At 34.5% G+C, this 16,860-nt stretch overlaps 2 protein-coding genes across 2 annotated transcripts; one reads left to right on the forward strand and one right to left on the reverse strand.

Annotated features, from left to right (window-relative positions):
• Positions 1–5,294: 5,294 nt before the first annotated feature.
• LOC109055055 (E3 ubiquitin-protein ligase TRIM35-like) lies at positions 5,295–8,352 on the forward strand. The gene is made up of 6 exons (XM_042771953.1): positions 5,295–5,924; positions 6,425–6,520; positions 6,615–6,845; positions 7,167–7,189; positions 7,268–7,386; positions 7,642–8,352. Exons 1-6 carry the CDS (start codon positions 5,523–5,525, stop codon positions 8,184–8,186), a joined length of 1,416 nt encoding a protein of 471 aa, XP_042627887.1. The 5' UTR covers positions 5,295–5,522; the 3' UTR covers positions 8,187–8,352.
• Positions 8,353–8,401: 49 nt separating this feature from the next.
• Positions 8,402–15,186, reverse strand: limd1a (LIM domains containing 1a). The gene is made up of 5 exons (XM_042771880.1): positions 15,182–15,186; positions 14,192–14,401; positions 12,085–12,136; positions 10,125–10,193; positions 8,402–9,904 (listed from the first exon to the last, which is right to left on the reverse strand). The coding sequence occupies exons 1-5, from the start codon at positions 15,184–15,186 to the stop codon at positions 9,761–9,763; spliced, it is 480 nt and encodes a 159-aa protein (XP_042627814.1). The 3' UTR covers positions 8,402–9,760.
• Positions 15,187–16,860: the final 1,674 nt, after the last annotated feature.

Below are 16,860 nucleotides of genomic sequence, written 5' to 3' on the forward strand. Positions count from 1 at the left end.
TGTTTCAAACATAGATGGCGATAGAGAGGCAAAAGTTATGTGCTGCAGCTTTAATTAAAACTAAAACAATAAAAATGTTGCATGTTGAAAAACTGTAAGCCGGATCAGTTAGAAAAGATATAGCAACTCGAGTCAGACCAGTCTGAAGGTCTGACCCGAGTTTGGTGGTTGTAGCTTTAAAAGTCTAGCAGGAGATACATTTTAAAATTTGGTCTCAGAAGAAAAAGAAGAAGAAGAAGTTTAAATAGGATTTCAGTAAGTTTTTCAAGCCAACTTAATAAATAAAAAGTAAGTAAAACAGTATAGATGTATATTAAAAAATTTAAACAAAATGAAATTAACTACAACATTAACTAAAATTAAACATTAACTAAAATTAAAGTGAAAACAGAAAATAAAATCTAAATCAACATATTAACGAAAACTATAATAGTCCTCAGTGATACTAAAACAATGCTGGTGTAAATATGTGTAAAGTTTGCAATATAAATATATATTTCCTCATGTGGATGGATCTTACCTTGATCAAAAGTGTTTTGGTTTCATACTCAAAGATGTGAATTCCAGGATTATTTCCACCATCTTTGACACCAGGTAATGTTGTTATCCAGGGCGTCACTTCTGGAGTCAGGAACATCACACTTATGGGAGATCCTGTTAAGGGATATTAATGGCTTCAATTTTACAAACAATTTGTGTAAGTCATCTTCCCTCTCAATGAAAAAAAAAAAAAAAAAAAGGAAGATGCACCATTTAGTTACTAAAATGTACCATTGAAGTACTAATATGCACCTTAGGGATAAATATGATACAAATGTGTACCTTCTGAAAAGTTACAAAAGTTGTCACTGGGGCAGTACCTTTAGTGCCTTTTAGTTACTAATGTGTATACTGGTGTAGTAGTGCATATATACCGGGGGGTGGGGGGGTTCTGGATGGTTTTGTAGATTGTACCTCCCTGGGCTTGGTTAATGTGGTGGTGTTTTTTGGTGTTGCTGCATTTTGTGAGTGCTGCTTGTCTTGAGTTGTGGGCAATGCTTTTCATATTAATAATATGCAAACAGCCCCCATGCAATAACGTGACTCGCATTCCCACACCTCAGGCTAGAGATGTTACCTACTCCCAGTGCAGTGAAACTCATATGCCCCTTAGAAATAACTTTGCTCCACTGAACACTCATTCCAGGCCAGGCGTCAAGGGTTGTGTAGGTAACTAGAAAGTTCACTCTATTCTTCTCCTAGTTCAACGGTGACTTACTTCTATGTATTTCTAAAGAAATGGGTGAATTTACGTGATGTTATTTCAAAGATCCGATTTTCTGAATGAGCATTATAAAGTTTTTTTAAATGACAAACACATTCACTTACACATATTTGACAATCGGAATATATCATAGTTCATGATATAGTTAACAAGTCTGTGAATATTTTGAATAAAACCTGAAAGAGATAGGTGTTAATGTGTTTTTTTTTTCGTGTGTTTTGATTTTGCGATTCTCCGAGAGATCTCATCACTGTGAAATCATTCCTACAGTCAACAAGTGTGTGGTCTCGCTGTCTGGTTTAATCATCTAGTTTGCGCGTTCAGAGGATCATAAGGCTAAAAATCATTGAAACTGTCTTCATGTCTGTGGTCTCCCATTGTTTTAAATTCAGTAAAGATTTGCAAATCATCTAGTGTGTCCCAGGCCTAAACCACGTCTCACTGGCAGAGGTGATGGTTTGTGTAGACAGAGAGACTGCATATCCAAGTCTTTGATATTAAATAGTCTATAATAATTCAGTTAACTATGAGGTAAAATAAACCAAGTGTATGAGTCTTCATGATTTGTGCTTATTGGTGAAAGTACAATACCTGAAATGTAAAAATAAATTTATCAAATGACAACAAATGACAACGATCTATAAATCTATATTTTTAATCAGTTTAACCATTATACAGCATGACGAAAATGTGATGAAAAGTTTTAATTTACTAAAACTAGAGTAAAATGTTCAGACATTTAGTCAGCTAAAACTTGCCCAAACAAAAACAGGACAAAGTTGACTAAATATGATAACTGTAAAGTACATTTGACACAGGACTAAGACTACTTTAAAAGACTAAGGCTAAATTAAAAATGGCTGACAAAATGAACACTACTGCTTTTGGCATAACAGGAACTGTCCTGCAGAGGCTAAGTTATATCTCAGACAATAGTTCATTAGCACTGATAAACACAAATCTTTCTGTCACTTTTCCTATGGAGTGCCTCAAGGATCTGTTCTTGGTCCACTTCTATTTTTTATCTTCATGCTTCCTCTGGGTCAGATCATTCGGAGCCATGGTCTTAAATTCTAGAGTTATGCTGATAATATGCAAATTTATTTTACTGCACATTCTATTCTGTTTTTCCTCCCTCCTGTTTAACGTCTTGCCTACCAGATCTTAAAGTATGGAATACCGATGGCTCGAAACTTTCAGCATTTCACCTCCTAAGCTGTGGAACAAAACTTCCTCAAAATCTCCATGCTGTTTAATCACTCCAGACCTTTAAAACTGATCTCAAAACTCACTTATTTACAATATGTTTTGTTAATTGGTTGTCTGTCTCAATTTTCAGTTCCATGCTTGCTTTTGTTACTCATCTTTTATATTATATGATCTCTGTCTGCTCTGTTTGCTTAATCATGTGACTATATATTTGTATATATTTGTGTTCATTATTTATCAACTTTATGTAAAGCATCCTTGGGTTCTGGAAAAGGCGCTATGTAAATAATGCATTATTATTATTGTACTTTAGGTACTATTATGAACCTTTAAGTTACCAATATGCACCGTTTAGGTACAAAGGTGTACCGTCCCAGTGACAGCTTTTGTACCTTGTTTTTTGAGACTGTAGTAAAGCTTTGAGAAATACATTACATGGCTAAAAGAAGACACTTATTTTATTATCTCTGAGATCCTATAGCATTTTTTTATATTTTGAAATAGTTTTTGAATATTTTCTATTTTCATGTAAAATAATTTAATAATGTGAGTAATTTTGTTGTGTATTTTTGTTATTTTTTATAATACTACAATATTATTTTTTTTTAATTCAGTTTAAGTTTTTTAATATGGTTGGGTGATGTCTACAAATTTGGCATCGGACGATGTCTATGGTGAAACATCGCGATGGACAATGACTTTTGGCAGGGGCAAAGGCGAGGGCATTCGTGTAGAGTTAGGGGGTGTGCCCGAAGCATGAATCCTTTTAAGGGAAAACAACTAACGATTCCTAACACCGTGTCTACACTGGATGCGAGCGGCGTGGCACGGTGCGACGCGACAAAATACTATAGAACCACTGATCTATAATAGAGATTTATTATATATAGATCAGTCAATAGAACTCAGTATAATCAGTGATGCTGTCTACACTTGATGCGGCGCGACATGACACCACAAATCCCTGACAGTAAACTGCTGCCGAGTTCTATTTATGACGTGCTGACCAAGCGGCAACCTCCCGCTCTCTCTTGTGAAGCCAACAAGGAAGTGACTAAAACTGCAATTCATCGACTGGCGGCTAGGGGCTGGCTCTAAAAGGGAGTCAATCCCATAGACTCCCCATGTTAAAATGCCCGCTCCGCCCACTTTGAGCTTCAAAAACGCTCTTCAGAAAACTACGGATGATGTCACGGAGACTACGTCCATGTTTTTATACAGTCTTTGGTGCTGACACAAATTTCAAATGATTTTCAGCAGTTCCTTTGTCACGTCCAGTTTAGACAGTCTTTAGCTGATGCGGCGCGGCGCCACATGACAACTGTCGCGTCCGGTTTAGACACGGTGTAAGGAGAGATGACTGAAGACGATGGCAAATGATTTGCAGATCCTCAGTACCACTGACTAACATATAATCTTTAAAAATGTGTGGTAAGTACTGCCGCTCCATAGTATAAACAGAGTACGTGCGATCGCGAATCTCGAAAGAGATAGTGAAACTAAACCGGCACAACATCGTGTTGTCTATCAGCCATTGGCGATGGACGATGGCATCGTTTATCGGCCCAACCCTATTTTTTAATACATCAAGTGAAAAGTCTAAATGTTGCCTAGACAACTATTTTAAATAAAAGTTTACTACAATAACCCTTCTAATCAATAGTTTTCCCCAGTTTTCTAATTTAAAGGGTAATTCTAATTTCAAAAGATGCACAAAATGTGACAGAATTAGTAACACAATTGAAAGTAACTTTAGAGCTGTAAAACATGTGGAAGCTGTCAGTGTGATGATGACTGAAGAACTAGCCCAGTATAACAGCGCTGTGCTTTTGTATGAGATCTATATAGCGTTTATTAAACTCTATTCTGAACCAGGCTTTATCTCGCTTCTTCTCAAAAAACCCTGGAGGGATGTGGCTAATAATGTAAACCTGGGTATGTCCAAAAATGACATATGTATCTCACAGAAATGAGTACACCCCTTGCATTTTTGTAAATATTTTATTATATCTTTTCATGTGACAACACTGAAGAAATTACACTTTGCTACAATGTAAAGTAGTGAGTGTACAGCTGGTATAACAGTGTAAATTTGCTGTCCCCTCAACATACACTGAACAAAATTATAAACGCAACAATTTTGTTTTTGCCCCCATTTTTCATGAGCTGAACTGAAAGATCTAAGACTTTTTCTATGTACACAAAAAGTCTATTTCTCTCAAATATTGTTCACAAATCTGTCTAAATCTGTGTTAGTGAGCACTTCTCCTTTGCCGAGATAATCCATCCACCTCACAGGTGTGGCATATCAAGATGCTGATTAGACAACGTGATTATTGCACAGGTGTGCCTTAGGCTGGCCACAAAAATGGGGGCAAAAACAAAAGTGTTGCGTTTATAATTTTGTTCAGTGTTCAACTCAACACACAGCCATTAATGTCTAAACCACTGGCCACAAAAGTGAGTACACCCCTGGTTTGGTCAGGTGATGTTGCACAAATACCACTTTCTCTCAATAAATTATTTGTATGAGGAAATTAACATGAGCTATTAAAATGCTTCATGTCTGTGAAGTTTAGGCCTGGATATGCTTTTTCCACATAATGGAAGTAAAAACTTACATGAAAAGCATGTAAATAAATTAATTAATAAATAGCAAACAAACATCATGTAAGAGGAAAAGATCTGCAACATTCTTAGTCAGTAAATGTGCTTTTCATCAAAGCAGTGATTAAAATAGAATTTCAAAATGTCAGAAAGATTGCCTTCTGTAAGGCAAATTTTTCATCTCCTCTGCTTGCATTCCTTCACTCTGACTTCAAATCAAATAAATGTTTTAGAGTCGGTTTGCTTTTGCAAGAGTCCTCTGAAGTAATCATTAACCTGTTATGTGGATAGTGGTGACTACATGATCACATATTAAACATGCAACAGAGACCAAAGCTCAGAAACAAACAAGGATATCCGGTATAATAGGAGACATCCTGTGATGACAAAAGCTTTTAGTTATAACATTTTTCAAACATAACTGGAGAGACTGCGGTAGAAAATGAGTTCTCTGAGTCAGATATCAGAGGAGGATCTACTGTGTCCTGTGTGCTTAGACATCTTCACTGATCCTGTGCTTCTGTTATGCAGTCACAGTGTCTGTAGAGCTTGTCTGAAACAGTTCTGGAGCTCCAGAGGATTTCAGGAATGTCCAGTGTGCAGGAAAAGATTCACAGAATGTCAAACACCTGCTAATCTTGCCCTACGGAACATGTGTGAGTCATTCTCACAGAAGAGAAGCTCATTGCAGTCATCATCTGAGGTGTTCTGCGATGTGCACGGAGAGAAACTCAAACTCTTCTGTCTGGATGATAACCATCTTGTGTGTTTGGTGTGCAGAGATTCAGAAAAACACCTTCATCACACATTCAGGCCTGTTGATGAAGTCACACCGCTTCTAAAGGTAAACAACTTTATGTCTCTCTTCAGGTCATTATGATTCTAGTGTACACTGTAAAAAAAATTTTGTAAGTTAAAAATAAAAGATTAAAAGTTTTATTTGAAGTATGTTTTACAAGAAAAAAGATTTTCTTTTACTTCAAAAATTTAAAATGAATTAAATGCATTGTTATTTATTTACAATTTTTTGGAAATTTGTTCACCATTTTTTTTTCACTCCTCAATGTTTTACTCTTGTAATTGTTCTGGGTTCTTGTTTAATAGCACGGGACTTCCTCATTGCCTGTTATTTGCACCTGGGTTTTTGAAAAATGCCTAACCGTTGGTGATGTGTTACTGTTTCCGCTTTCTTTGAAAGTGGTCATGCTATGAATTTTATATACAATTACAAGAGAAAAACATAAAATAATAATAAAACTTTAACAATTACAAAATAACTAACTATATATAAATGTATATAAAACTATATATAATATATTTATTTTGCAATTTATTTAATTTTAGGAGAAACTCAAGACTTCTCTGAAACTTTTACAAGAAAAACTTGAGAGCTTTAAAGAAATCAAACAAACATTTGATGATGCAGCACAACACATTAAGGTGAGAACTGCACAGTGAAATATTCGAGATTAAAGCATTTATAGAAAGATCCAGCAGAAGAAGTGATGCGAAAGCATCTTTGTATTTTATACAGGCTCAGACTCAGCAGACCATGAGATCCTTGCAGGAAGAGTTTGAGCGGCTTCATCAGTTTCTGCGAGATGAAGAGATGATCAGAATATCTGCACTGAAAGAGGAAGAGAATCAGAAGAGTCAGCTGATGAAGGAGAAGATTGAACAAATAGACAGAGAGATAGAATCTCTTTCAAACAACATCAGAACTATAAAAAAAGATTTAGATGCTGCTGACATCCCCTTTCTACAGGTAAGAACTATCCTTTATTTTCATTTTTTTTTTTTATGGAATTTTTTTATAAAAATTGTTTTATTGTATTTATCTACAAAAATAAAGACATTAAAGTGACTCTCATAAGGGCTGAGGTAGTGGTCAATCAATATATTTTTAGTAATATAAAGTTAATTTAAATAATGTGATGTTTATATTGTTTGTATATTAGTCACTCTGCTAAGATCCAGGCATTAGGTCAGCCAGCATAGAATCAGTATTGCTTGACCACTAGTTGAGTGTTGAATAACATATGATCATCTACACTTGTAGCTTATTTCCTCCTCTTGTGTTTTGCAGAACTTCAGTTTGTCGACAGACAGGTAAGTGAGCTGTTTTCTTGCTGTCTTCTCTCTGCAGTTCACTTCCTCTCTCTGTCTAACCCCTGAATGTGATCGCAGAGCTCAGATCACACTGAAGGATCCAGTGATGCCTGCTGGAGCACTGATGAATGTAGCAGAACACCTGGGGAACCTGAAGTTTGAAGTCTGGCAGAAGATGATGGAGATAGTTCAACTCAGTAGGTTTTGCATTTTTCTTATTCAGTCACTTGACTTTTCATTCACAATCACTTTATATATATATATATATATATATATACACACACACACACACACACACACACACACACCATTACATTATGACCACCCCCAACCTAGAGCAATGAGCAAATAAATGGTGCTCAAGTGCAGTTCACAGAGCAGTATTTATTCCATCCGAGCACCAGCTTTCAGTCAGTAGAGTATATGTTTTGTCTTGTGATGATTCTCATCAGCTCCGATCACACTGGACCCCAACACTGCATATCCTTTGCTGTTCCTGACTGATGATCTGACTCATGTGAAATTCAGCGCTGATGGACAACAGTATCCAGAAAATCCAGAGAGATTCGACTATTATCACTGTGTGCTGGGTTCAGTGGGCTTTAAATCTGGAACACACTTCTGGGATGTGGAGGTCCAAAACAACACATGCTGGTCTGTTGGAGTAACCACAGCATCTAACCAGAGGAAAGAGGTGTTCTTTGACTCTGGAGTGTGGCGTGTGCGTTATATGGCTGATCAGTACACTACACAGACACCACTGACGGCCCGCAAGCACTTAGCTGTTGAGAAGCGACTGAAGGTGATCAGAGTGCAGCTGGACTGGGACGGAGGGAATATTTCATTCTCTGATCCTCTTACTAACAAACATCTGTGCACCTTCACCAGCACATTTACAGAAGCAGTCTATCCATTTCTCTATAGCCGCTGTACAGATTTCCCTCTCAGAATCTTACCTGTGAAGCTCAGTATAACCGTGGAGAAGCCACCAAAGTAGGTTGTATGTAAATATTCTCACTAATCATTTTTATGCATGTGCGTGTGTAGGATTTACTTATTTCATTGTTTGTGTCGTGCATCACCATTTGGATGTTAAGTGTCCATTTATGTGAAATGTAAATTGTTTTAAACGTACCATATTTAATTAATAGAAATAATCAGCAATTCAGTTCATTTGTAGCACTTTGCTGTTCTGGATTAGTCTACTTAATGTAAAAAAAAAAAAGAAAAATTAAAAAAAATATATTTGCAATATTTTATGTGGCAAGAGGGTGATAATACAAGAAATACATGTGTATCCTTCTGAGAAAACAAATAACTTAAATCATTAAATGCATCACATCCTAATTTTTAATAGGAGCAGATGGATAAGTAATACTGAGGGAGATCTGAGAGCACAAGGCAGTGTACACAATCAACCACTTAACCTGTGAAAACAATCAAAGCAACAGACATATAAATAATTTACTAAGTAGTTCCAATAATAACTTTTAAACAATATATAGTTGAGCTAAGCTGGAGTTACATTTGTGAATTTCTCAAGAATAGCTTTTGATCCCATTCACCAAACTTGGCAAACAACCCAACTTACTGTAACAGAACAACAAAATGTACAAACAATGAAGGTCTAGGTCTGAAATAACAGCCTTGTGAGTTGTGAGAATGCACGTGATTGCATGACTGAATAACAAAACTCACACTTTTATAACGTAAATAAGGTCAGTTTGATTTCAAATGACAGATCATCAAGTTAGTACACATGCACAAATATCTGCATTAGCTTTCGGAAATAAACAATTACTGTTCATGTTTGTCAGTTAAAATGAAATCGCATTAGACAATTAAAAGCTAACTTCCTAATGTTCATGCAACTGGGGGTTGTAATAAATAAAAAACTGTGATTATAATAAATATACATTCATAAATGGGCATGTCTGTTTATTTGGTCTGTTGCACTGTACACTGTCATTTTTTCCTCATTAAATAAAAGATTCTTGTTATTGGTTCATTTCAGTGGTGTAATAAATCATGTCTGACTGTGTATTAGGCATGTCTGCAATGGCATCAATAACAAAAAAAGAAGAAGCTTTTGTATGATGTAGCATCTACTCTGCTTGGTGTCAGTGTAAGTCAAAACAATGGGCCATACTGACCAGCACAGGACCATCAAAACAATTACTGAGCACAGCTTTAATTAAATAACTATTAGGTGCCATTTGAGGAATTCAGATGAAGTTTCGTAACAATATATGTAATGATTGCGCTACTTACAAAAATCTGTAGCGGTATTTTTGCATAAGCCAGTGGCTCATTGTTTACAGCATTTGTATTATACAAACAAAGCTACACTATTTTCTTTTTTGTATCCAAACTAATAAAATATTAATAAATGCAAATATATATAAAAAAAAATGGTAAAGTAAATAATTCAGACACAATATAATAATAATAACATTAATGTGTCACACAGTTTGTAATCTCAATCTCAGTTGTGAGTTTTGGCAATGCAATAGTTGAGCGTCTTTGGCAAACGGTGATGTCTCCGAACACTCACTAGGGGGTGGCAGATGTTTAAAACTGGCTGTGGTAGTTGTTTGCAGTAGCCGGTGATGCGGCAGGGTCGATGTGTTTGAGGTGACATGCGTGACACAGCAGGTGTCCGTCCAGAGGATAGCAGCGGTGACCCTCCTCATCATTCAGCTCTATATGACAGTCCTGAGGGAAGAGATTCACACTCACATGACTCTTCAAACTCATGCTCCTCTGTTTTAAGACATGAGCAGATCTTTATTAATATCACGTCAAGGCATGCAGGCCTCAAGGGGAAGTGGTGATTTGTTGTTGCATTAACCATTGAGAATAACAATAAATCAGCACAGATAACACCACTGAGCGTTGGCTGTTTTACTATTATTATCTCCAAAGATAAACTCACCTCACAGTGATAACACTTCACGTGGTAGTCCTTGTCCATGGAAACCACTCGAATGGTTTCATCTGATCCCTACAGGAGTAAACAACCAGTGAGATGACCACAACCTACCACAATGATATGACCACATCAAAAGCTCTCTCTACTCCAATAACCAAACAGAAACATCAACCATCATCTGTCTACAATTGATTAACGACTGATAAAATGATTTTCCTTATTGTGTTAGTGCAAACCTAGACTCATACATGATTTTGCCTTCGTCACATCTTTTAGGTGACAGTATAAATCAAGAATATAACAAAATGAAAATATTCTGAAAATATACTTGTCCTCATGTCACCCAAGATGTAGTTGGGTTTGTTTCTTCATGGGAACAGATTTGGAGAAACAAGCAGCTTTTGTCTTCTCCAGACATTAACTAATGGACTGGAGTGCTGTGGATTGCTTGTGGATTATTGTGATGTTTTTATCAGCTGTTTGGACTCTCATTCTGACGGCACCCATGGACTGGTGAGCATCCATTGGTGTGCAAGTGACGTAATGCTACATTTCTTCAAATCTGATGAAGAAACAAACTCACCTACATCTTGGACGGCCTGAGGATGTGCACATTTTCATCTAATTTTAATTGTAGCATAAGTGAAATGTCCAGTGACTGGGGCTAAATATGTTCCATTTTTTCCAAACATTAAACGTGACTGTGGAAATGTACTATGTTGGTAAACTGTAGGTATCATGGTAAATCATGCACTGTGGTAAAAGTGTTTTGAGGTCATAATATAGTATTGTGCAATATTGTGAACCATGCATGAATTAATCAATTATCTGCCGCTGTTATCAACATTTGTGTGAAAAGGTATAAAGGTTGTTGGCGTTTCACTTCCTCTAGTGTTCATTTCAGCTGGAAGTTTTAGTGAATTTAATGTATACTGTAGGTGTGTTTTTGGAGTTTCCCATAAGCCCGGGTTGGTTAATGTTTATTGTTGCTTTCCCAGAAATAAATATTCAAAATGTGATTTCAACCCTTTTTTGCACATAATATAAAGACTTACGTGGTTACATTCACTTTATTTGTTTTTTTTATAGCCTTTAATATGTATTGTTTTGTTGGACAACATTGGGCGGTAAGTGATATATATATATATTTTAAATGCAGATTTTTTTAAAATACAAATACAAAAACGAAAATACAGAGATGTATAATGTATATCGCAAATCGGATGTTCTAGTATGACCTAGATGTTCTAGATAGTTTAAGCAAAGGTCTACTCAGTAGAACATTCCCATGCTCTGTTTGGTTAATTTGTCCCATAACAAGTAAAGACATCATAAGGCTAGACTGACATTAGTCTCAGTCTCAGTCGCCACACCCACGGACCGTTGGCTAAACGTCTGATGCATATGGGACACAAAAGTGGAAACACTTCAGGCGTGTCGAAGTCGTCATCGGATTGGTTGAATTCTACAGGGTTTCTGGGAGACATTTATGTTGCGTTCTTTAAGGTTCCGCCTGGAATCAAAGATGCTGTGGTGCCAAAGCCCCTCATGAAAGAAGGAAGCCATAGTGTTTACAACTGTGATGATGAACGCTTTATCAGGATCATATTGTGGTGACATTTCCATGGCCCGAAACGTGACGCTGAACAAAAAGAACTGTGATTGGTAGTTTGACATGTCAGTCAAACGGCCTAATGGTTGGGCCTTAGCCAATGAAAGCTGCCATGAATTCCAGACCTTCAGCCGTCAGTCTGAAGGTCTGGCTAGCGAGACATCGGCAGTGCTGACACGAGGCTCTAATACAGAGAAATCTGATTCTATAACACAGGTAGTGAATATGGCTCAACTAAATTTCAAACTCTAAGTGATATCATGTGGTTTTACTGATTACTATTAACAGTCAAATGAGATCTGTTTCTGTATGAAGAGAGTTTATGGAGTTCAGGCTGAATTGGTGTCTTACCTCAGAGGGCAGGATCGGCTGATTACATGCTGCACATTTAGGTGCAAGAACTCTGAAGATGGAAAGAGACAGAATAATAATCATGCAGATCATCCACTAAATGTTTTTTTTTTTTTTTTTTTTAATTAAAGTCATATCAGCATGACTCTTTATCCAGAGTACAATAACATACTTAGGGGCACTTCAGCAACACTTAAAATGTGTGAATGCCATTACATTACATAAAACACTCAAAACAAAAACAAACAAACAAAAAAAAAACTCTTCAATCAAATAATGTTAGATCTTTTCTCAGAACTAACTAACCGTTTTTGCAATGAATGTTAGAGACCGGTTGGTTTGTTTTTTGTGTTTTTTTTGTAGATTGTTGTTGTTGTTATTATAATTATTATTATTATTATGAAGCAACACAATTTCAAGTTAATACTAAGTGAGTTATATTTCAGAAACAATTTTTCTAATTTTGCTCTGTCAGCTAAAATGCTTTCAAACATTTACCATTCTCTATTTCAGAGGAATACAAAGTTGTGAAATTAATTGGTATTTTTGCACAAAACAGTTAAGTGAATAATGCCACTACTCTCTCATAAATCATCTATTTGTTATTTAAAACCCATTTTTGTGGAATATTTGCTTGCAAAGTGCATCTTTTTTCATTTGCTTTGATATTTTGTTATCTAACGCATTGACAATCAGACATTTATAGGCGTGTCCAAATACTTTTTTGGGCCACTGTATGACTTGGAAGTGAAAGTCGATTTAGAAAAGGGGAAGAAAGGCACTGGACTAGACTGCAGATCTGCTGGCTCTTCGATTAGCCTGTCAAAAGCCCAATTCCAGAAGGACAGAGTGGAAAAGCACTGTTTGATTTCATCTCCATATGGTCACCACCTGACTGTCTGGGGTTTTGGAACAACAGTAATCATCGCTCAGTTCACTGCTCAAGGCAAAGGATGCATGGGAAGAATTTGCAGTGCAGCTAAGCGTGCGCACACACACACAATCAACACCAATAAAACTCACAATAAAATGCATTACATCAAGCTACTGCTAGGAAAATGCCTGTGGAAGAAATTATGGAGAATGCTGAACACATAGCACACATCTAGCATCAACTGAAGGAAATATACAGCTCATTTTATACATCTGCAGTTTATCTTTGCTTTGGCAGTCAAAAAAGTCACCATAAAATAAAAATGGACAATTCTTATTTTTAAATGGAATGCAGTATTTATTATACATGACTTATTGGTGCACATCATTTTTTTTTTTTTTTTGAGGAGTTGTTTCGCTCGGATACATGTGTCACAATTTCCAGTGCATACAGACCTTAAGTCATGATTTTTATGGGGCGCAGCCATCAACAGTGGGCTATAATAATATCTGGACAAAGTGTATATGGTCATCCTTTTTGCAGTTTTTCAATCAAAAGCAGTGTTAAAATAAGGAAATGCCATCATTTCATAAACTTCATAAATAGGGGAGTAGCTGGGCTAGCTGTCACACTTTATACTTGAATCAGTATTTGCCAGGGTAGATTTATTAGGAAAGTCAACTTCAATAGGCACAAAAGAAGTAAAGTCTTTGCTACAAAGAAACCCTTGATATACAGTAACAACAGATATTAACTATTTGCTCTTGTCCTGAGAGCAAAGTTCAATCATTCAGTTACTTTTTCCACCTTCAGTACACAGTTGACTCTTGCCTGACTGAGTAGTTTATTGTGTTCACTTTTAAAGTTTTTACAAAAATATGATGATATCTGAAAGTGAAGGTTAAAATTCACATAAATTCTAATTTGAGGGCAGTTTAGACGATTGAAAACACACAAGGCCAGACCAAAAACTCCAGTGACAGCAAAATAAACCATTTGTACAAAAAGACAATGTACGGCAAAAATAATACCAGGAAAACACTTTTTTTGTAGAGTTATGCTTGTGGTCTGCACATAAAAACAAACACACGTCACAGCCAGTGTAGTCTTATGACCTTAAAAGTCTTCTGGACATAAAAAGAGGTCTGATCAAACATTCAATGAATAAACACATATAATCATATAATCAAGAATTGTGATTGGCTGTGGGCCTGCAGCTCCACACAAACTCACCTGTGATAGTCCTTCACGCAGTAGATCTTGTTCTCTGTGTCCACAGTGAAAGGCACTCCATCCAGACTCTCATTACAGATGGCGCAGCGGAAGCAGCCTGGGTGGTAAGACTTTCCCAGCGCCTGCAGGATCTGAGGAAGAACACCATGTTCACATGCTGCCAAACAACACACAACCAACAGATACACTTTTGTGTGTGTGACATGCTTCCTCTCATGTCAATGGGACTCTATTAGAAGAGATGAGCATCTGCGCATGAGGAAAAAAATCTTAAATGTAAGTTACAATGAAGCCACTTTATTTCAAGTGTACTATGTACTAACATAAATTAATAATTTGATATAATGAACTTACTGTGCACCGGTGCTATTTTAGTATCATTGATATACTATTTTTGTTTTTTTTTATTTTTTTTGTTATATTTTTATTTTTTTTTTTAATGTTTTCACTTTAATTTTAGTTAAAGTTTTAGTAATTTTGTTGCATGTTTTTGTTATTTGTAGTTTTTTTTGTTTTTTTTTTTTTGTTATTTTTTTTATTTGTGTTCCTGGATCACAAAACCAGTTGTTAGTCGCCGGGGTATAGAGTAATCAACATTTGAAGAGGTTTAAAAAAAGTTTATCAAAGTTGTCCTGAGACAAGAACACATTTTGATTTTAGGTTTTAGGACAACTTTGATGAAAGGTTTTGATCCACTTCAAATGTTGACTACTGTATTTGTAGCAATAGCCAAAAATACATTGTATGGGTCAAAATTATAGATTTTTCTTTTATGCTAAAAATCATTAGGATATTAAGTAAGAATTATGTTCCAAGAAGATATTCTGTAAATTTCCTACCGTAAATATATCAAAACTTAATTTTTGATTAGTAATATGCATTGTTAAGAACTTCATTTGGACAACTTTAAAGGTGATTTTCTCAATATTTAGATTTTTTCCATGCTCAGATTCCAGATTTTCAAATAGTTGTATCTCAGCCAAATATTGCCCCATCATAACAAACATCAATGGAAAGCTTATTTATTCAGCTTTCAGATGTTGTATACATCTCAATTTTGAAATTTTGACACTTAAGACTGGTTTTGTGGTCCAGGGTCACATACAGTATAATTTTATTAATTAGTTTTAGTTATTTTAGTACTTATAAACTAAACAAACATCAGAAAGGTTGCCTTGGTCACTTGCTGAAATAAAATATTATTCATTTATTTAATTTTCTATATTTTTTAATTTATATTTTAATTTTATTTTGTTATTTTAGTACATCAACTTAAACTAAAAATAAGTTCAAGCTGAAATAAAATGTATGTTTTAATATATATACAGTACAGGTCAAAAGTTTGGAAACATTACTATTTTTAATGTTTTTGAAAGAAGTTTCTTCTGCTCATCAAGCCTGCATTTATTTGATCAAAAATACAGAAAAAAAATGTAATACTGTGATATATTATCACAATTTAAAATAATTGTTTTTAAATTTATTATACTTTAAATGATCATTTATTTCTGTGATGCAAAGCTGAATTTTTAGGATCATTATCACATGATCCTTTAGAAATCATTCTAATATCATGATTCATTATCAAAGTTGGAAACAGTTCTGCTGCTTAATATTTTTTCAGAACATGTGATACTTTTTTAGGATACTTTGATGAATAAAAAGTAATAAAAAAAAAAAAAAAAAAAGAAGCTGTGTTTTTAAAATATAAATGTTTTGTATTAACTATATAATATTATGGTGTGTGGTTTATAGGGTACATACTTTATTTTTTTTTATTAAATATATACTTTTTTTGTGAATGGTTTTGTTAAATTGATAAAAAAGTGATAGTAAAGAAAATATATTATTAGAATATATATTATTAGAATTTTTTTTTTTTTTTTGAATAAATGCAGTTCTTTTTAACCTTTTATTCATCAAATATATTCGACAGCAGAACTGTTTCCAACACTCATAATAAATCAGAATATTAGAATGATTTCTAAATGATCATGTGATAGACTGGATGTTTACATGTGACACTGAAGGCTGGAGTAATGATGCTGAAAATTCAGCTTTGCATCACAGGAATAAATTATTTTTTTAAAGTATATTCAAATAGAAAACTATTATTTTAAGTTGTAATAATATTTTACAATATTACTGTTTTTTTTTTCTGTATTTTTTGATCAAATAAATGCAGGCTTGATGAGCAGAAGAGACTTCTTTCAAAAACATTAAAAATAGTAATGTTTCCAAACTTTTGACCTGTACTGTATATATATATATATATATATATATATATATATATATATATATATATATATATATATATATATATATATATATTAGGGCTGTTAAATGATTAATCACGATTAATCACATCCAAAATAAAAGTTTTGTTTACATAATATATGTATGTGTACAGGGTATATTTATTATGTATATATAAATACACACACATAAATTATATATTTAGAAAATATTTACATGTATATACATTTATATATTCATATTATTATATTTTATATTATAGATAAATATATTTAATATATAAACATAACACATTTTTCTTAAATATGCATGCATGTGTGTGTATTTATATAAATATAATAAATATACACAGTATACACACATATATTATGTAAACAAAACTTTTATTTTGGATGTGATTAATCGTGATTAAT

The sequence above is a fragment of the Cyprinus carpio genome, chromosome A16 (assembly GCF_018340385.1).
Source record: "Cyprinus carpio isolate SPL01 chromosome A16, ASM1834038v1, whole genome shotgun sequence".
NCBI lineage: Eukaryota > Metazoa > Chordata > Actinopteri > Cypriniformes > Cyprinidae > Cyprinus > Cyprinus carpio.